The sequence below is a fragment of the Neopelma chrysocephalum genome, unplaced genomic scaffold (genome assembly GCF_003984885.1).
Source record: "Neopelma chrysocephalum unplaced genomic scaffold, ASM398488v2 Primary Assembly neopelma1_124, whole genome shotgun sequence".
In the NCBI taxonomy this organism is placed as follows: Eukaryota; Metazoa; Chordata; class Aves; order Passeriformes; family Pipridae; genus Neopelma; species Neopelma chrysocephalum.
The window spans coordinates 2,103,380-2,125,120 of NW_020897786.1; the positions used below are offsets into that span (position 1 = coordinate 2,103,380).

General features: G+C 45.4%; 1 protein-coding gene across 2 annotated transcripts in view; it reads right to left on the reverse strand.

The window, feature by feature from the left end:
• Positions 1-1,537: 1,537 nt before the first annotated feature.
• Positions 1,538-21,741, reverse strand: part of SIN3A (SIN3 transcription regulator family member A) — a 37,139-nt gene continuing 16,935 nt past the window's right edge. For both annotated transcript variants that reach the window (XM_027698048.1, XM_027698047.1), the window contains exons 5-21: positions 20,979-21,261; positions 18,797-19,048; positions 17,971-18,123; positions 16,953-17,111; positions 15,595-15,684; positions 14,097-14,215; positions 12,382-12,592; positions 10,730-10,846; positions 9,791-10,029; positions 8,363-8,546; positions 7,607-8,180; positions 6,934-7,103; positions 5,716-5,889; positions 4,941-5,033; positions 4,499-4,593; positions 4,093-4,300; positions 1,538-2,758 (exon numbers count right to left, since the gene is read on the reverse strand). In XM_027698048.1, coding sequence (XP_027553849.1) covers positions 2,528-2,758; positions 4,093-4,300; positions 4,499-4,593; positions 4,941-5,033; positions 5,716-5,889; positions 6,934-7,103; positions 7,607-8,180; positions 8,363-8,546; positions 9,791-10,029; positions 10,730-10,846; positions 12,382-12,592; positions 14,097-14,215; positions 15,595-15,684; positions 16,953-17,111; positions 17,971-18,123; positions 18,797-19,048; positions 20,979-21,261 — 3,352 coding nt within the window. In that variant the 3' untranslated portion in view covers positions 1,538-2,527. The remainder of the gene's footprint in view (positions 2,759-4,092; positions 4,301-4,498; positions 4,594-4,940; positions 5,034-5,715; positions 5,890-6,933; positions 7,104-7,606; positions 8,181-8,362; positions 8,547-9,790; positions 10,030-10,729; positions 10,847-12,381; positions 12,593-14,096; positions 14,216-15,594; positions 15,685-16,952; positions 17,112-17,970; positions 18,124-18,796; positions 19,049-20,978; positions 21,262-21,741) is intronic.

Here is a 21,741-nt window from a genome sequence, read left to right on the forward strand (position 1 = left end):
CAAGTTTAAAACATCGGTATAGAGATCACGTGGGTCGTGGGCCGAGGATCACGTTACGGAACACAAAAAGCAAGATCAAATAAAATGAAAAAGGAAAAAAAAGGCATACCTCTGCTATAGCACAGGCTGGGAGCAGAGCCGGGATGCTGGCTGGAACACCGGAGGCAGAGGTCTCCCCGCGGTGTGCCCTGGGGACCTGGCCAGCCCCTCTTGCCTCAGTGACATGCAGGCACGGGCTCCTGGGACAAGACCAAAAGCAGCAGCAGCTGTTAACTTCTAAGCTGGTCAAAAGTCTAGATCACCCAAAATTTTCTCCTCCGGATCATCTTGAGCATACAATAGGATAAAAAAAGGGGGGAAGTAGCGGGGGGGCATGCGTGACACCTTTGGAATGGAAGAGGACACGCAAGAGCACCTCCCTGCCTGGTTACAGCAAAGCAGGAGAAATGACATAGGTGACTTATTGCTGGAAATGTGTGAATATTCCCCACTGGGGGCTCTCTTCCCTCTCTTTCCCTTTCTCCATAGGAGGCTCCTGTTCCAGATCTGCCTGCTGTGCATTGGCTGCCAATGAGTAGTGGCCCCTTGGGGGCCACATCTTTCACCTTGGCTTCAGGTCCCCCTCTGGCCCTGCTCCCCAGCCTCTCCCTGTGGAAGGGAGGGAGCTCCAGTGCCAGGAAACAACCTGGAACTGGATGATCTTTAAGGTCCCTTTTAGCCCAGGCCATTCTATGAATCTATGAACCTGCTGTCTTAAAATACAGTAAATCCATGGGAGAGGTTGAAGCAGCAGCAAAGCCCTGCCTGGGGCTCCCCATCCAGGGATGATAGAAGCCATGCCGGGTATGTAGGACAGGCAGCATGGATTTGTGCAAGGAAAGCTGCCCCCTTTGAGGAGACAGTGCAGTTGTGGCTGTCATGGCTTACAAAGTCTTTGCCAAGTTCTTTATTTTTAAAATCAGAATCTTCCCACGTGCTTTAAATATCTGCCAGCATTACACTTATCTGCTTAAAAAAATACACATCCCATATGTGGATTTCAGGAATGAAACACACTGAGACCCCCCCCGCCCCTCGCTCTGCTCTTGCACACACACAAACACACACACATGCAGAGCAGCTCTGTCAAACACTGGTTTGGTACTTCCCATGATGTTTTCTCCAGCACAGAAAGGGAAAAATGTATCAGCACAATCATCTCCAGCTAAGTAGCTCAGCAACACTTCCCAAAAGCGAAGATCCTTGGAGCTGGAAGATGAGGTGGATAAAAATTACCCACCAAAAAACCGCCCCCAAAATTAAAAAAATTTTAAATTTTATACTGTATATTTATATCTCTCATAGGCTGCTTATACCTCAGTTGTTTAACCCCCAAACATACATGCTCCCCTCTGCTTTTTCCTCTTGGATTGTGAAGCCAATCTTATAAAATTCGTACACCTCCCTTCCCTCCCATTCCCCACCCCAAAAACTGTATATTGCACAGTGCCTTTCAGACCAGGAACAGGGCTGTGGGTGAGTGAGTGTCTTCCTCCAGTTAAGAACAAAGACATTATTTCTTTTATTTACAAAAAAAGGAGAAAAAAGTTTCCACACAAAAGCACTACAATGGTAACTCCCTTTGGTAAAAAGTGTAATAAATGTCTCCATCGGTCTGTCTGTCTGTCAGTACTAATTATCAAGCCACCTGGTACTATGGTACACAAGAAGCTAGTACAGTTATGCTAGCACATTGAGCATACTTTCTTTAATTAAAAAAAAAAAAACAAAACAAAGCAAAACAAACCAACCAACCAACAAACAAACAAAAACCCCCAAAAAATTGACAATTTGTACATTTATTTACAAAAAAGGAGGGTAACATGTTAAAATCGTGTTGTTCTCTGCTGTGTGTGTGTACGTACATGTGTGTGAAAAGCTGGTGCATGGCACTAGGAGAGTCTAGTAAACAAGCAGGTACAAAAAAAAAAAACCAAACCAACCCAAAATAAAAATAAAACAGTTCCACTGGCACTAGAAAGGACAGACCGATCTGCACGGGGTGAGTCCAGCCTGGGAGGGAGAAGAGGGAGCGAGAAAACCCAGGGTCTGCTGCCCCATGGCCCCGTGCCAGAGCCCATAAAGGGAGGAGAATCCAGTGGTGACAGGCACCTGGGGATTTTGGGGACACATCCAAGTGGTCCAGTGATGGAGAGCATCCAGTTCTCCTTCCTCGCCGCTTAGGGCCTCCGGGGAGTCAAAGCCTCAACGCTGCTGGTGTGTACGAGCTTGTTGTGTTTCTCTGGGATGGCTCAGTTCAGAGAAGGGTCCTTCTCACCCAAAAAGGGCCGGAAGCCCCTGGTCCTAGGCGGAGATCCACATCCCCACAGGGAATCCCGCTGGTGACGGGTTGTACCAGCCACGCACTAGTCAAGTGGCCATGTTACGGAGATACACAGTGAGGGGAGAAAGGCATCTTCCTCCTTCCCTGGATGCGCGCGCACACACACACACATCTCCCGGGCTCTTCCCTCGCCCTGGGGGACTTTTAGGGTGTCTTGAATATTGTGCTGTATTTGACACGGTACTTGTTGATGCTGACAAAGTGCAGGGTCTCTGTGTCACAGGTGGTGGTGCAGGGCACCAAGCCCTCCAACCCTTCACCCATGAGCCACTTGTTTGTCTCGGTTGCCATTTCGCGGGGCACGTGCTCCTTGGTCCATTTGTCCACCCAGGCCTGGAACCGCTGGTGCAGCCGCTTGCTCACTCTTTCGTGGGACTACAGAAACAGGGAGAGGTGTTAGAAAAAGGCACCTTTGGCCCCCCAAACTGCAGCATTACACAAAGCTTGGCTACTGGTTGACACAACCAAGGGGATCAAACACAGAGGGAATTTGTAACACCCTGGGCTAACGACAGAGGGAAAGCTCTGATTAAGGTCCCCCAGCTCTCCTCTCCAAGAAAATTAGTAGCAAAACGGCCTCAGAAGTACCAAAAGGTTTATGCTCTTTGTTTAATACAGCAGCTTTCAGGCTGGCAATACAGAACATATCCCATGGGAGTCTGAAACTTGCACGCCCAGCTCAGAGTCCCTTCTGCATTGCCCAGAAGATGCTGCTGTCTCCCTTCTCCTCCAGCATCCAGGACCAGGCAAGCCCTGCTCTTCCCAGCCCTTGGGGTCTGTCTCCAGTTCCCACAGAGGGGTACAGTCCCAGGAAAGAGCAAGCTCAACATGCATTACACATACTGGGGACACAACTACTATGGAAAATTAAGACTTGGGTCAGGTCTAAAAGACTTGAGAAGCTCTGGCTTAACAGAAACATCAGGAGAGGAAGAACTGTGCACGTTTTTGAGTAAAAGTGTCTGCCTAAGGAACATAAAATCCCAGGCAGATGGTATAAAGCCATGGCTACAGTCAAAATTGAAAACAGCCAATATAATTAAACCTCTGGATTAAAATTTATGGATTTTGTTATTTGTTTTGTTCTTCTCCCAAAGACTGACTGCTTTGTGGTGTTAACTGCTGAATCCAATAGATTTGTATCTAAAATACAATGTAACTTCCACAGATCCTTCAATGTATTCCAGTAATGAAGGGCTATGCTGCACGTTATATATTTAACACTTCAAGAATCTGTGTTCAGGTTCTCTGTTTATGAGCTTAACTTTTCCTTGAGGTTTGTGCCAGTTGAATGGGACAGATGGAATTCAATCAAAATCCTCACTATCAGCGTTTCAAAGAGTCACTACTGCAATAAAACATTCATCTGAAGTGGATGCAAGTTTAACAGAATTACTTTAAAGCTAATGAAATAAAACCATTATTTGTATCTCATCAGGAAGAAACATGGTAAGTAGTTGTTTTATGAATCTAAACACGACTGAAGTTGATGGAAATATTCCCATGGGACGAGAAAAGGAGAGTTGTCAAAGCATTCAGATGACCAGATCAGCTTTCTCCAAACGGAATCCTCCTGAATTTCACCAATCCAGAGTCACAAGCTCTTGTCATCTTGAATCTTTACAGCTCCAGAGCAGCCAGAGAGGCAACGCTTCCTTCCCCTCTCCTGGGTCCCAGCAGCCCACCCCAGTTCTCCTGCTGGCTCCTACCTGCTGAGCTCGCAGCAGCGCGGTCCTCCTGTACATGTAATCCTCCGATTTGATCACGTACACCATCTTGTACGAGTTCAGCTTGAATTTACACTCCAGCTTGTCCAAGCTCTCCACATTCTCCATGGACTTCTTACTGTTTCCTTCCTTCCCTTCCTTCTCCTGCTGCTCCCGACCACGCTGACACTTACGGATCCGCCTCAGATTCCTGCAAATCAGAGAAACACTCTTGGAATTAGTGCTCGCTCTCTGGCACTAGCAGGCTGGATGCAGCTGGTGGATCTCAAGGCCAGGCTGGATGGGGCTTGGAGCAACCTGGCCTAGTGGAAGGTGTCCCTGCCCATGGCAGGGAGTTCAAATTAGATGGTCTTTAAAGGTCCTTTCACAGCTCAGCCTGGCCACTCACCTGGGCAGGAAGACAGGTTTCTGGGCCAGGTGCTCCCGGAGCTCAGGGGAGGTAGAATCGGAGTTGACATAGCGCTCCACATAGTCTGACCAGCGCTGAAAGCAAGCACAGAGCACACATCAGCCACTGCCTTCCCACCAAACGTGGGATGGTTAAGGAGGCTAAGCTGGGAGTCATACAGATGAACACAAGATCACTTTTGAAGGCTCTGTGCATCTTATCTCCAAAAAGGCAGGTAAAATGTTTCTCTATAGGGTTTTGAGCATTTTCTAATACAAAATAAGCCAAGAAGAATTCGCCTGCTCACATCACTGAAAGCTTTATGGCATGCTTTGAGGTTTCTTTGTCTTGTGCTAACAGACCACACCACCAGTCAACTGGACACACTGGTCCAGTGCAATGTTGACCCTCACAGTCAGCTCTCTGGACAAGCTATCCATACCTCTGCTTCCACAGGGTCATCTGAGTTCTCCTCTTCTGTATCCAGCAGCTCAATGGTTAACTGAACTTGACCTCTGCTCTGAATGAACATCAGCTATAAAGAAAGAGCAGAAGGGACTTCAGTAATATGTTTGAAATAGAAAAAAACACCTTCACATCCCACTGGGGCAAAGGGAGAATGAAGAAAGTTGGCAGAGTTTTAAGGGAAACCCTCTTGAGCCCCCAAAATAAGTTTGAGGGCAAGGGAAGAGATATTATACACTGAGGCTTTTATCCAAAGTACTTTACAGGCTCAGAAAGGGCCTGACCACTTCCTGCCTCTTTGGCAAAGGAAGTATGGATTTGATTAGCACAGGTTTATTAGCAATGTATGCAGGCAGCAGGGATTTAATGCCCAGGCAGTAGCAGCAAATCTCCCCACAGTCAACAAAATTGAGACACCAGAGAAACAGGAGAGTTTGAACTACCAAATTAAAACCAGTGACAGCCGAGCAGTCAGTATGATACAGCCCAAAGCTGCTGTGAAGCACAGGGGATATTGACTGGTGTTCCAGGAAATACATTCCTCCTTCAAACCTCATTCCTGAGGGGCCCTTACAGAAGCATTAACCTATGTCCCAAAAGCTGGCAACACGTGTGCCGGTTTTGGCTGGGATGGGGTTAATTTTCTTCGTTTTTGGCTGCCTGAACAAGGGTCTTTTTTTAAAAGACTGGTGCCTCTCCCTTCTTAAAGGGCTCGTGCTGCTTTTACACTGTGGTTCACAGCCCAGCTGTACCTTGAAGCAGTTCTCCTCCGACATGAGCTGCTCAGCTTTGCGCTGGTACGTGGCCTCCAGGAGCGTACGAGAAGACTGGGAAGCGAGAAGACCTCCCGTGGCTCCGTTGCTGTTCTCTGACAGGTAAAGGTCTGTTACCTGCACGCAGATTTCGTCGCTCACTATGTGCTGGAGCTGCAAAAAGGAAGAACAGGGGCAGGGTGTTTGCTGGGGGAGGCTGCTACACGCCCATCAACACAGAATAGAAAGAAATAAACCATGAGCTTAAAACCAAGCATTTAAGCTCAAGCAAAAGGAAAAAAAAAAGTTGAAAAGGTATGAGTTTAGTTTCTTTCAGTTGCAGATGATCACTGCTGCTATGTAAAAAAGCCACAATATCTTTAAAAAGAAAGAGGAGGTGGCAAAGTACAACTACTCAGAGAAAAACTACAGGCAGGGAATATTCTGATCAGCAGCAGGGGGAGGAAGGGCCAGAGTGCCGTGACACAGTATATCCCCTCCTCAGCAAGAGGCTGCTGCTGTGTTTGAGGAGAGAGGTGGGAGGTTTAGGATCAAATCCATATTTTGCACAACTTTAAAAATCAAAAGTCTCTCTGACTGTCTTCTGAGTTCAGTTAATCTCTGGACTGAAGGGCTTCTGAAGAGCAACTCTACCCTTCTGAAAGAGGAAGGGCCTTTCAGGCCACTCCACTTTCAGCCCATTGTGTTTGTTTTTGTTCTTTGTAGTACAAAAACACACAATAAGAATTTTTCCCTCACAAATTCTTCCTACCAGCCCAAAAAAAAAGGACTGGAGTTTAACAGCCAAAATGAGCTACTCCAGCAGCCAGATAAAAAGAGACAAATGTGTTTAGAAAAGGCACACACTGCTCCTACAGCACTGATGGAAAGCAAAGGAACTATTTAAATGTCATTTAACTTTTTTCCAAAGTTAAAGCTAAATTAACTCTGGAGATGCTTTGAATACTTACATCCTAAAACATCCAGAAAACAACAAGAACTCTGTATACACGTAGAGGATATTCTCAATAATTTAAATGGATCAGAAATGACCTTCTGCCATGTCTCTACATGATGGCTTAAAACCACCTTGAATTTACCTGCTTGCCCCTGAAATTTTCCATTTAGGCAATGTGAACCTGGGTTCTCACTGCAGAAAACAACCTGTCTGCTTTCTCCACCCCACCCCACCCACTTCCCAGGCTTTGCTGCAGTCACCTGTCGCACGATGCTCTGGATCAGCTTGTCCATGGTGAAGGCAATGTAGGCGTGGATGGTGAACATCTCGCGCAGGGAGTCCTCGTACTGCGACGAGTCCATGTTCCCATCCAGGAGGTTGCGCACCATGTCCAGGAAGGCCGGGTAATAATCCTCAACATCAATGTCCACTGCAACAGGAGAGAAGGGGAGAGATGAACATACCACCCCCAAGAAGGGTCGCTCTGAGTTTTGGTCCTCAGGTGACCCATTCAAGCTGAAGAGTTACTGGAATAGGGTTAAACTTGTCTTTTTTGAACACAATTAACTCCTTTTAAGGCCACAGTTCTTTTCTTAAACTCTTGCTTTCTAGCTCTAGCCCCCTCCATGAGGTCTTTATTTCCGAAAGACTTTTAAAGAAGTTTTAGTTAGGGAGCTTGAAAGATACTTTTGGTATATAAGTGTAAAATGAAAGCTTTTATGAAATAACTGCTGCATATTATCCTTCTGCTATTCAAGTCCCATGTTCCCCATACCTTCCCATCTTCCTGGTGCTGCCCAGGGATAAGAAAAGAGAACCCCCAGTCTTTAAGGGTCACTGCTGTCGCATGCCTGAAGACACCAAACAAGCCCTGTTACCACGCTACAAACAGAAGCACCTTTCTCCCCCAGCCTTCCATCAGAAGTCACTCACTGGGCTCTTTCAGTCGCAGCTGGATGGCAGGACTGTCACTCTTGTCTCGCTTTATGCCCAGCACTTCCCTCTCCCACTCCCGCTCCCGCGTCTCCTCCTCGATCTGCCGCTCGGCCTGGGTGCAGATCCGCAGCAGCCGCAAGCACAGGATCTGGTGCAGCCTCATGAAGATGTACCAGTTGCTGTTAACGTAGAAGAGATTGTAGACCTCGTCCATGCCCCGCAGCTTCTGGGCCGTCGTGTTGTTGAACATCAGCTTGGTTTTGGGAGGACTGCCCCCAACGCCGTTGTGCTTTTTCGCAGCCCCAGTAGCTTCATCTACATCCATTTCCTCTTCTTCCTCCTCTTCCACATCTGAGAGTTCGCCTCGCTGAGCAAACAGCAGGTCTGGAATGAAGTGATACATGATCTGCTTGATTTTGTACTTGTCCTCTTTCTGGATTCCCGTCTGCCGCTTCACGTGGTGGATGATGAGAGAGGCAGCATCTTCCAGGATCTGCTTGTCTTCATAGGCTAGCGAGAGGTGTGGGCCTGTGGTGACTCCAGCATTGTCTTCTGAAGCCTGCTCTTGCCTCTACAAAGGAGAAATACAGCACAGAAATCAGCCTAAATCACCGCTCTCCCCCCAAGAGCCTTTCAGAAAGCTCTGCCAGTGAACAGACTTCCTCCCTCATCGGGCAGTGAGGAACAGGAACTGAAACTGCACTAGCAAAGTACATAAACTTGAGGGAAGGAAACTCTTGGTGACTATCTTACCTCATCATAGATGCTTTCAATCTCATTGAGAAGACTCTTTGACCTCAGGACCTTGGTATCATTCTGCTTGAAGTTGATGCCCTGGTGGTCCAAGGATTTCAGGTAATACTTCTCATTCTGCTCTCGCCAGACTTTATTAAATCCTCTCTGGGCTTCTCGCCACTCTTCCTCTTTCATCTTTAACCTTGGATTGAGAAAACAAGGGCGAGCTAAGAGGTGAGCATGTCAGAAAAACCCAGGCCCATGGCTCCTGGTGAGTGTTGAGAAGAGCTGAACTCCTGATGAAATGGGCAGGAATGAAAGACATCCCAAAGAAAGGAGGTTTACACCTGGACATGCTCTCTGGAGAAAGAATTCTGGGTTTCTTTCACATCCAAGTAAAACCACCTACACAAAGTAGCCCTGCTGTCCACAGTAGGGAGAAGGGATAAAGGGACAGAAAAGCCGAAAGAGTTGGTCCTGGTCTCTCGGAAATCTCCAGGAAGTCATGTAGCTCCAGCTGTGGAACAGGAGCAGCTTAGTTTGGATGATGAACAAAGCACGGACACCTGAGTGTCCTGGGAATGGACTGCTGAACCTCAGTATCCCAAGCAAAGCATTCCTGACTCAGTTCAAGAAGAGTGTCCTTGCAAGTAGGGTGGAAAAACTAGGACCTAGGTATCCTGGGAAGGTTGCTACCCCCAGCTCCAGAACCCCAAACACAAGACCAACAGTCCCACAGAGACAAAAAGTGACTGAGAAAGAGTATCTACTGCTCACACATCTCCTCGAGCTGCCCCAAGGAGTTGCAGCATCCACTCCCTTTTTTTAACTGAGGAAGGGGAGGCTGACAACAGAAACAGGACTGGGAATCTGAGGGTAGCACAGCCACCATGATCTGAGCCCACAGCCATGGGACTGGAAAGGGATCACATTTAGCCCTAGGACACTCCACCCAGTACAGTTTCCTTATCTTACACATGGTGCTGACACTGGGGAAGAAACAAGGTTTAAGAGGAGAGAACAAAAACTCTATATCTTTCCAGTTGAGCTGTAAGGACTTTTTTCAGAAGGGTAAAACCCTCTTTCTAGGTGATTATTATGGAATACACCAACCGACCAGAACATAAATGAACTTCTTAATTTCACAGAATAACAGAATCACAGAATAGTTTGGGTTGGGAGGGATCTGAAAGCTCATCTCATTCCACCCCCATGCCATGGGAAGGGACATCTTCCATTGGACCAGGTTGCTCCAAGACCCATCCAACCTGGCCTTGAACACTTCTAGGGATGGGGCAGCCACAACCCTTCAGGACAAATGTACAGCCTCGTGGAGGTCACACCCCTTAGGGGCAGAAATCAGCCACTTTTCCACAGATTTTGACCACATACAGTGTGTCACCCTTTGGAAGAGCACCTGGGGCAGGGAGCTAGGGCAGTCAGTACCTTTTCAGCACAATGGGAACAGCCACGGACGGGTTCTTCCGAAGCCCATCGATGATGTCGGCTGCTTTGTCAGCATATATCCTCTGGAGAGCCTTGCGGTGGATCACCTCCGAAGTGCCCCCCAGGGTGTTGTCCAGCCGGAATTTGGCCTGCTCCTCGGCAGACAAGCGCGACAGTTTCTTTTGGATTGCCTCAAGAACGCGGATGGTTGCCAGGTTGGTCTCCAAGACAACATCCAGCTGGAGAGAACAGCGCATTAGCCATCGTTGAATAGACAAAACATGATACTTCACAGAGGCAAACATTCAAGTGACATGAAACAAGAAGCCGTGTCTGTTTAACAAGGTGTACTAGAGCACTTTTGTGTTCAGCTGCTCTAAAACAATCCAATTATATTTTATCTGCTACCTAGATAATACTGCATGAGAATTTAAAGGCTACCAGAATTATCCTGTTCGGAAATTACATTTTCCAGCTGGAAATAGAACACAATTGACAGTCTACAAAAGGACGTGCCAAATCTGAGTGGATTAGCCAAGCTAACTTCCACTTCCAGGCAAGATGACAGTCATCTAACATCCTGAATGTATTGCTTTTCTGATGATTACAGGGGAATGCCTGTTCTCATGCACTACATGGGCAGGATGAACAGAAAATATGCAGCAATTCCATGCTGGCCATTCAACAGTTTAATGTGGAGTGGGGTGAACCAAGAGCTCCACGAAAAAGCGAGGGGCAGCAATGGCAACTTAGTGGTTATGCAGCCACTGCTTCTTGCATTGAGAGAACACAAGCTTTTATGCCTAAAAATTTTTATTGTAACAGACACAATAAAACGAGATTCTAAGATGTGGCATTAAAGCTGTCATTACATCAAGCTCATTAGCTGTTCACAAAAAAGAGCTTTCTGAGACATCAATCAAGGAGAAAACAATTTACCTCGAAACGCTCGTCCTCACACCTGTAGATGTGCTCTTCGTATTGTGTCTTCTTGGAGCTCACAAATGTGGAGTCTTCAGACCAGGATGGGAAGGAGACCCAGGTGTCATTCAAAACCTTTGAGGGAGACAGAGGGAGAACAAGAGTCATGGTCAGTGTTCCAAGGGGACCACGCTTGGCCAGCTCCAAGCTCAGTTTTCTGATGGGAGGATCTAACTCCCCAGCTGGAAAAACTGTGTGACCCTTCCAAAGCCCAGCATTCACAGAGCAACCCCAAACAGCCAGAACCCAAACATCCAGGCAGTCTGAAAAACTCACTACGTGGAGCTGTTAGGAAAAAACTTGCAAGGGAAAAGAAAAATAGAGGTGAAAGGAGCTTTTCTGCTACTTTGGATTAGTCAAGCACAACCAGCTGGTTTCTTGTGTGTTATTCACCATTGCCAACACTGGGTGGTCACCATAGCAGACCTGACAGGCAGGATTTGGTTGCTGCCTCCAAATAAGGCTAATTGGGAGTATAAAACATACCCCAGCATCGCCTTTCATAATGAAGCAGCTGAGCACTTGCAGCTTTCAGTATAGGAACAGAACATTAAAAAATAAACATAAAATCCCCCAACCTCAAAGATGCTAAGGGCAAAGAAATGACGATTCTGGCAGGCAGTCTTGAAAGCCAGACCCAGTTTTCATAAACCCGAAGCCTGAACAACTGAGTCATTAGATTCTCACAGGAAGGAAAGTTTGTAACTGCATCACACAAGATGTTTTTGAGAGATGTGTCAGGACTTAAATTAAAAACTCAACACTTCAGGGAGAAACAAAGAGGCATGTGAGGGAATACATGGGAGAAAATGTCTATGGAAAACGTGATTTTATTTTAAAGCTGGCCTAGAGACAACTCTGAAAGCAGATTAGTGGGAATTTAGGTGAAAAGGTAGCAATAATCTTGAATTACATGCTATCTTGTAAAGGATCCCTGAGACCACATTAAGACCACACAGAAAACTAGTTCTATCATTTCCTACTTGGAGTGTTAGAGTTTGTAATCCTAATGTTCCTTTCACAGGTTGTACTACATAAAACATCATATATAAAATGTAGAAGCATTAGGTCAGTAATTAAACATCATAACTATTTAGTGGTTTTGTTTCCAGCTGCTTCCCAATGCTCCATGCAACCCCTTCACAAACACCACTGGAGAGGAGCTGATGCCAATCATCAAAGCCACGTGGGTATCCCAACTGCCAGCCAGCTTCCAGCATAACCCAATTCCTAGACTGATGCCTCACCCTGTGCAATAGGTTCTGGATATGATCCAGATATTTGGAGGAGTTACACTAGGAATACCTTGGGTGTGCTCACCTCGGGCTGCAACACGCACCATGATGATCCTGAGCCAGGATGGTGTTGCCCACACACACCCGGGTGCAGGAGCAGCATGGATCAGTGCTGGATCAGTGCTAAGCAGGCAGCTGCCTGGCCCCAGCTCCATGCCCAGCACCACCAGACACCCTAACATCCCCAAGAACCTTTTCAACACTGCGCAGGGATACAAAATAAACCCCCCATCCTGTTCCATTTTGCTCGCCCTCGCTCCAGTCCTTTGAAAAGGCTGCAAAGAGCCTTCCTCTGCCACACAACTCCCACCTTACCTCTTTACACAGCGGAGTCCGCCCCGTGCACTTGGGTTGCTGGTAGCTCTTGGGCAAGGCTCGGTAGCTGGAGCCCAGCCTCTTACAGGAGGCATAGTCTATCTCCATGGCAATCCCCTCAGTAGCCCGTTCCTTTGGATACGTCTCCATGTGAACAGACTCTTTATACCCCAGGAAGTTTTTAAACCAAGTGAACAATTCTGGGAATTTCCTAAAAATAAGAGGAATGGAGTGAAAAATGAGCTGAGTAGAAATCAAACAGTGCTGAGCTGTGATGCTGAACTGATTGCTACAGACAGTGCCCAAGACACCCTTCTGAATTATCAATATGGTGAGAGAGGACTCTCTCTGCTCAATCCCACTTCCACAGAGCCTGACGAGGTGGGAAGCAGGAACCTGTTGTTGATCAGGTGGTGGACTGCTCTCTTGGTGCAACTAGGGTGCTTTAGGATTACTGTCAAGCAAGGAAAAGCAGCCAGAGCTTTCGCTGCAAGGAGTGCACTCATGGCAGGGTCACATCTGGGTCTCCCAAACTACCCCTATAGTGAACTTGTGCCAGATGCCTGGTTGTTTGCCAATGTTTTGAACCTTAAACCAGACTTTTCCTTTCCAAAAGCAGCAAGAAACAACTGAAAAGAGATTCTGTACCTACACAGCAAAAGGTTTCAGTGCTGAGCAAATGCTTCAACCAGACTATGCAGAGAAGCACAAATCATGGAGAAGCCTTTGTCTACAAGGCCCAAGTTCACTTAATTGTAAAGTTTCCTGAAGAATTTATTAGTCTAAAATACTGCATTTGTTCAAATCCACTCATGCAAAGCTCCAGTGACACAAGGAATTGAACCTGTTACTGAGGCTAATTGAATCACTGCTTATTCATTGCAAAAGATAATGTCCAACTCCAGAATAAAAAAAGCTGTATTATACCTTCCCCGATGCAAATATTCATCCCTAGAGTTAGGAGGCCGTAGATGGGAGAGATACAGATTTATTTTTTTTGTCAAATACTGCACCTTACCTAAAGGTAATAACCTGCTGATGCCTGACTAACTCCAGTGGAGGTACGGAGCAAGTGGAAGCTCCTTGGGGCAGTTTCTTTGCACAGTAGCCACTGTAACAGGGTCCTGAACCCAATTTATTTTGCTGCTGCCTTCTCCCTTGGAACCAGGAACTCGATTTGCAGGCAGAAGGAACATTAATCCTGCTGCCCAAAGCTGATGAGAGGATGTCAGTTGGTTTTGGACAATTAGTAAGAGTTGTTCTGTACACTATTGACAATCATGGAAGACATAGTTCCTATTTAAACCATTGTGTTCCTTAACATTTTTGGCTTCACAACAGAATTCAGCTGCTTTTTGGAAACTTCAGTGAGTTTACATCAGCACTCTGTTTTTTTTGAGGGATATTTCCTATATAATAAGGTAGCTAGTCTTTTCTCAAATGACATAATCCGTAATTCCAGAGGAAGAAACTGCAATAACAGGCTGCTAAATAATTTTGTTGGTTCTTCTGGAAAAGGAAGAAACGCAGCAAGCAACTCCTCTTGCATGCTGCCTGTCAAGACACAGCTGGGAATCCCCCTCTCTCAGATAAGGAATACGGAAGGGCAGCGCAGAAGACCATGGAAGTGAAGTGTTTCTTTCCTGGCTCCACAACAGAAACAAACCAAGAAGATTAAGCTTCTTGCCTTGTGTAAGGAAAGGGGTTGGACTTACCCGAGGAACGGAGAAACCAACTGCACGAGCTCAGCCCTGGAGATAACCTCCTGGTTGAAAATAACCAGGCAGCGCAGGAAGTTTTCATACGCTTCTGTGCTACGCAGAGCTTTGCGCACCTAATGGAGAGGAGAACAGAGAAAAAGAGTAGCTGTCAGGGTGAGATCAAACAGGGTGAGAAGCAGGAGACCTGGATTTGACACTGTGCTTCTCGCTGTTGCACATAAATCTTTAAGTGAGCTAAACATAGAGAACTTGCCCTGCAAATAGGGCCAGATGAACTGGTACTGATGAGAGCCATCCCCGTGCTGGGGATCCCCTGCAACGTCAGCTCTGGGGCATTACTCTAAGAAAGGAGTTGCAAGTGAAGAATCAAGTCCTTCAAAGAACCCCTAACAGCTGGATTACAAAATTGTGGACAACATCAGTCACAACTGCAGCATCACAAACCCACCCAGGCTGCCTTTAAACTCCAGAGGACATTTCAAGTAAGGAGCAGAGGTATGAGACCAGTGCCCTGGGTAACACCTCTCCAGCCTCTGCCTGCTTCCAGCTTGGGTTATCACAGACAATCCTGCTTCTGTAACCCTGATCTTCACAGAATGAGGAAACCAAACTATTCATCCCAACACCATTACCTTTCCCATGAGAACAGTTGGATCTATGCACCAGACTGAGATCTATCATTATTAAGAGATTCATCACTACGGTTATAATTCCACAGCACGGCTTTCTAGGTTTACTCATGTTAACACCTACACATCCTCCAGGCAATAAATTTGTTCCAAGTTACCATTACCTAGTCTCCAGTACACTGCAAAATTCACCACATCATCAGGGAGCAACCAGGACTGTTATCGACACGTGAATATTACTTTAAAAGATTGTTTTAAGATCATTCTATACTCCCCTCTGAGCTATAAGGAAATGTATGAACATCTTAGAGAAGACACCATGGTACCACTTGGAAACATCTCATATTTCCTTCACTTGTTCTGTGTGCTAAGTCAGCAACAGGTAACAACTGTGCAATTAATTAGATTAATATCTCAGGGGGAAAAAAACCCCAACCCAATGTAAATGTGAATTAGCTGCTTTGTAAACTGAGCTCCCCCACTGCAGGCAGGTGGTTGTAGATGGGTACAAGCTGTGCCAACACAGTAAGACATGCCATGCACATCATCAGCTGTACAGCGATTTCATAAAGGGGAAAACAATTTGGAGTGTGGGTTACAGTAAAAAATTCCCATTCCTGCAAAGAAACTGCAGCAGCAGCGGGTGGAAAGCTGGAGAAGGAGCTTTGGGGAAAAGACACATGTAAAAAACACAACCAGTTTTTAAACATTGACTTAGAGGTCACAGGATACATCTGAGGTCAAGCTGAGAAATGTTATCAGGGTGGTGTAAACCTCACATACTTCACTGTGATAAAAATCCAGATGTACACAAACAAAGGACATCCACCAACGACATGCAACCTTTGCACCCCATTTCTCACCTTCTCAAAGAAGAGAGATTCTGTCCCCACACCATGCTTGCTGGCTTCTGCCAGAGACTGGTCTTTTAAACCAAGCAGCTTTGGTTTCTTCTGTTAAGACAAAAAAGAAGGGCAAGAAAAAAATAAAAGGGGTGTTCAGCAAGTTGAGATCATTTGATTATCTATCACACATGGGTGTCAGCTTCCTGACCCCGTCATGTGCTTTCAAATAAAAGAAAGCTTGCTTTTTTGGAAGGAAACAACTATTAAAACTTGTGCTACAAGTTATTATTAAGTAGCATGCAACTTCAAATATTTGCAATATACTGTTGCACTCTTTTCTGTAACTAGTTGATTGAAACAATCACACTACACCATATTTTATTTTTCTAACTAGTTTGCAAAACTACCAGAATAAATGTTTTTTCCTATCGCTCATCCAGTTCTGTAAGTCTTACACCTCCACAGAATTATTATAATTTTTTTCTCTCTTGCATTCCACTGCAAGATCCTTTATTTTCCCCATACCAGCCCTGCCCTCTCCATCCTCAGAAAGGCTGAAAGCTGCCTCCAAAACATGTTTTGTTTTGCTGCTCTTAATTTGAGGAGGAGGAGAAAGGGCAGAAGGGGATGTAAATCACTGGATTTAACTGATACAATTATGCCTGCTAATGTTTTTCATCACAAAGCAAGATATACTGCCTTCAAATAAAGCAGGCAAACTTATCCTTCATGCATAAACACGAAGCCACCTGGCCACAGGACCATTTTTGTTACACTACAAAGCCTCACTGCTCTCACAAATCGTGCGTCATTTGAAAAGGGCAAACTCTGCTGAGAGAATAATCATTCATCATTGTATTAAAAGGTTTATCACTGGAAAGATGAGCAATCATGATTCCACTGCATCTGCTCCAAGTTCTACTACAACAAAGCTTTCAGGCTCACTTTTATCTTTTCCTCAGCTGTTCTTTTCCTACGTGCCTGAGGAACATTTGCTACAAATTTTGGACAAGTTTATTTTGTGGTATTACTGACACTTGTCTCCACATACCACAACTCCCCCTCATTAAACACTGCTAATAAAAGTACGTATTCCTAATAAAGTGGTGAAAGCCCTATTTTCTCAAGCCATTAAAGTAACATTTCCCACCCTCAGGCACAGGTAACATCACCAGTTTGCAAAAATCAGAGGCAAAGGCTTGTGCTTGCAAACAAGGACTTGCAAAAGCTTCCTTTAAAAGACAAGCATTAGTTTCCAAGTTCTCAAGCTGCAGCCTACACCACAAAAATCACAAGGACTTGGAAAACACATCCTGCTCTGCCACAGCCTCCTGGGACAAACAGATGGATGCTGGAGGAGAAGCACACACTCTTACCTTCACGGGAGGGGTCGCTCCAGTCCCTGGGTGCCGTCGGATCTGACAGCCGTTCTGGTTGGGTCTTTGCTGCTTGTTGTTGAGCTGTGGCTTCTTCACTGTGCCCCCGTGATCATTCCTGACCGATTCCACCTTCTCTGCAGTTGTCTTACTCAACAGCTTGTTCAGAGACAAACCCATAAGACCATTAGGGCCAAGTTCCACACAAAATCAGAGAATCGCATAATGGTTTGGACTGGAAAGGATCTTAACGACCATTCAAGTCACAGTCCCCTGCCATGGTCAAAGACAACTTTCACTAGACCAGGCTGCTCAGAGCACCATTCAACCTGACCTTGGTCACTTCCCTGGATGGGGCAGCCACAGCTTCTCTGGATAACCTGTGCCAGGGCCTCACCACCCTCACAGGGAAGAATTCTTTTCCAATATCTAACCTAAACCTACTCTCTCTTAGTTTTAATTCATTTCCCCTTATCCTCTTGTAAAAAGTCTGTCTACATCTTTCTTTTAGGCTCCCTTCAGGTACTGGAAGGCTACAGTTAGGTGAGTCCTAAGTCTTCTCTTTTCCAGGCTGAACAATCCAAATTCTCTCAGCCTTTCCTCACAGAAGAGCAGTTCCATCCCTCTAATCATCTTGGTGGCCTCCTCTGGACTCACTCTGACAAATCAATGTCCTTCCTGTGCTGGGGACCCCAGAGCTGGATGCAGCATTGCAGGTGAGGTCTGCTGCTCCTCCAAGCTCTAGATGACCAATGTATTTTACTGCAGTTACAGCAGTCTTAGAACAATCCTTTTAGGCAAAGGAATTGCATTCAAAATAGAGGTTATTTAAAAGACAAGTTACAGCCAGAAAACAGTTATCCTGCTGACCCCATTCCCAGATTCACTAAAAGATCACTCCAAAAAACCCCCAAAACAGAACCCAAGAAACAAACAGCAAAAGCACATTTTTCCGAACTCTGGCTACATACAGACCAGTTTTCACCGGGTATTTTAGCCTGTCTCCAAGACTACTCACCACAGAGCTGTTAGCATCAGGCAGGAACTGCCCAAATTCCGAGAGCAGATCCTCCTGGTTCTTGAAGAGGCGAGCCACCTGCGCGTACACCTCCTGCTCTGTCAGGGCCGGTGTGTAGTTCCCTCCTGCCTCCTTGGCATTACGCTGCTCCTTCTGCCAGGGGAAAGAGAAGTGTCAGAAGAAAGGATGCACAAACTATTTCAGTGACAAAGAAAAAACAAACAAACCCTTGGTGATACAAAGAATGAAACAACAAAGGTCTCGGCATCTTATGTAAACCATCATACTACATTAGTAATATGATTCTTATATATTCTAAATACCTACAGTTATGTATACTACAAAATATATACTAAATGCCCAACTGGCTCTAGACTAGTAGGACACTCATCAAGGAAGGGGTTTTTTTGCTTTTAACATAGAGCTACAGCCACGTTGTCTCTTCCTGACACATACTCATGGAAATACATCAAATCCAATTTTTAAAGAGGCATTTCAGACACTTCCAAACAAGGATTAGGAACTCAAATCTATTACTTCACGCTGCTACGTAATCTTTTAACTTGCAAGGATTCTGCTTAGTTTAAGCAGAATTCAAGACCAGGCTGGATGGGGCTTGCAGCAACCTGATCTAGTGGAAAGTGTCCCTGTTTATAGCAAAGGGTTGGACTAGATGATCTGTAAGGTCCCTTCCAACCCAAACCACTCTGTGATCACTTGCTGGCCACTGCTAATTAGCAGAAGACCCAAAATGCAAGTTTTGGACAGACACAGTTACCTCCTCAAGGCAGAGAAATAAACCCAAATTCGTATTTTTAACGCTCACCTGATATGTATGGAGGATCTCCAGGAAGGCTTTGTAGATGTCTGGCTGTCCCTGGAACCGATTCTTGATTTTGTTGACATAGTTGATGGCGTGATTAAACTCCACGGGCTGATTGTTCTGCAGGGATGGTGTGGTTCCCAGAGAGATTGTCACGGGCGTGTGAGGCTGGACCGGCGGCGAGCGCGGTGATGCGTACGGTGGAATTGGGGGAGTTTGCTGGCTGGCAGGAGTATGTGCCTGCAACTGCGATGGCTGAGAAGAAAACAAACTGTGTTAAAAATAAGCAGATTCCTTTATGTTTGAGATAAAGGCCCTTTTAAATCCACTTACGGACAGATAAATATTTAGTGGGCCAGCAAAGACTAAACCGCATCAGGAAGACAAAACACCAGGACCATTCGAGCTGGTGTAATTAAGTTGATTTCCCTTGTTAATTCCTTTGGACTGAAACCTGACAAGAGACACAAAGTACCTCCTCAAAAATTTAACAGAGCCATAATGTATAGGTATGGCTTGCTCCAACTCCTAAGTTATTTTGCCCCTAGTGAAGAATTCTGGAATGTATAAAGGCAATAGCAAGGGAAAACTGGAATTTCTTGACACAAAGAACAGACAGCAAGTAATTCTTTTGGAAACTCCTAACGGACACCAAACAGCCAGGGGAAATTTTAGTTTTGAGGTGGCAATTTTAAATGAAAATGAAGTACTTATCACCCTCATTTTTTAAATTTCAAAACTTGTATTACACAGAATTTTCAGGATTGACAGTGCAGACAACTGTCTTAGGATGGCCAGAAATATCCTGTTACCAGGTCCTGCCTTGCTCACCTACAGCTTTATCTGCCTGGTAGGGACATTACCTCACTATTTAGCCTGTCCCTCAGGTTCATTTTAAAGTTTCAGCAAAGATACTTCAACTTTTTGCAGTTTGATGGGGAGAAAACCCACTTATCCCATGGTGCTAAGGAAGAGACTGCCAGCTCTTCACTGAGAGCATGTAATACTTCTTTGGAAAAAATACTTGAAATCTGGCACAGCCAGCTAAGTTCATTCTGAAATGATTTGCAGTTTCCAACTTTGCAAACCTCTTACTTTTTTTTTTTGCCATTTCTGAACAGGAGGTTGCATGTCCCCACAATGTTTGTCCAGAGATCAGCCAGCTGCCACATTCTAAATCCTGCTGCTTTTTAACTGCATATTCTCCCCCTTTCTTTTTTGTTTTTCAGCCAACTGTTAGCTAACTGTGCAGTTTGGGGATTAACCCTTGAAACTTAAGAGATTCTTTCCCTACCTAAGACTCTGAAATATTGCTGCATTTTGAGGTTAAAATCCATGATATTTTATCTAGAGTAATCTCCTTGAATGTCTATTATCATATTCTGTTTCCAGTCATGTAAAATACACCCTTTGGACAGTAGCATCTGGATTGCATCTAAACCAGAGTCAAATTCCCTTTGTTATTGAAAGGTCTCTGTTTTGGGCACACACACCAATACCAACAGTCAACATCATGGTCATCTTGCCTAAATTCTTGCCCTGTAGATGTTGCCTGCACCCATCCAGCTGATGTCTGAATCGTAATCTAGTCCAGCTCCTTTACAAAAATGATCCATCCTGAAAGCAGGACTTCAAGCAATGCAGAAGCCACCAAATAACAAATCAAGGTTTCCTAAAGTCTTAATTGCCCCAGGCATTTGAAAGCATAGACACACTTTCACACCAAAAGGAACATCTTTATCACAACCTCTGTTTTATGAGGAATTTCTTGGGACTTTAGTTATTCTAAGACAACATACACACAAGCAGGCAGTTAATGTGTTCCCAGTGCTTTTAACTATGAACCTTTTTCCTAGCATTGCTGAATCACTTCCTGAATAACATGTGTACTGTTTACCAGATGCTCTGAGTGTCTTTCAGTTCTCCACTGACAGCAACAAGGCTTTTCCAAACTGTTAATATTTGGAGAAGTTTATTTGAATTGCTATCAAATTAGCTATGACTGCATCTTGAAGTTGGAAAATGATGAACTAATACGACAGCAGAAGCAGAATGCGTGGAAGTTCACAAATACTATGGAAAAGCAGCGTGGAAGTTAATTTTTCACTCTCTAGCTCCACACCAGCTTCAGCTGGAGGCAGCGGGTTCCCTGTGCTATTGGTGTAGGTCACCCAAAGCCTCTCACCTTGCTGATTTTGGCAGGTGTGGGCTGCGGCGCCGGCTGTGCTGGTGTCGGGGTCGACTGCGCTGAAGGCTGCGATGGATGCTGCGGCTGGGGCTGTGGCTGGGGCTGCAGGCCATGAGTGGGGATCTGGTGAACCTGCCCCGGGGTCGTCACGTTCACCATATCATTGGTCTGCACCTCAATCTTGTAACCAGGTGGCAAGAAGGTGTTGAAACCCATGATCAAGTCTGGGTGGCCCTTGAAGAGCTGCGATACGCGGCTGATCACTCCCGGAGTGTCGATACTGAGGAAGGAACAAGGTAACAACCTCATGATCCTCTGGGACCTTTCAGTGGGACAAAGTTCTCCACACAGGAATTCTCCATTAGGTTTTCTCCCTTATTACCTCTAACCTATGAAACAATGCAAAACTGATTCCTTCAAACACATCGCTGGACTGAAGAGTGATATTAGCATTATTTTATTAGCCCAGCCAGCATTTTATAATCTACAAGATCTAGTCCCAAGTCTGATCATTATTAACAGGCAGACAACCAGACAGCCAAGATGAATCAGCTATCAAGGCTGAACTTGTGAACTCCCACTCTAGCAGAGATTTCATATAAATGAAGGGATGCATTTAATTTTTAGAAAATAAAGCACACAACTGCTTTTATATCATTGTCCAGGTGCATTAATCTGCACACAAAGGACAGAATTTAGCTCCTGCCCTGTACTCCCATGTCCATGTACACTCTTTCTAACCTGGAAGGAAGAAGCAAAA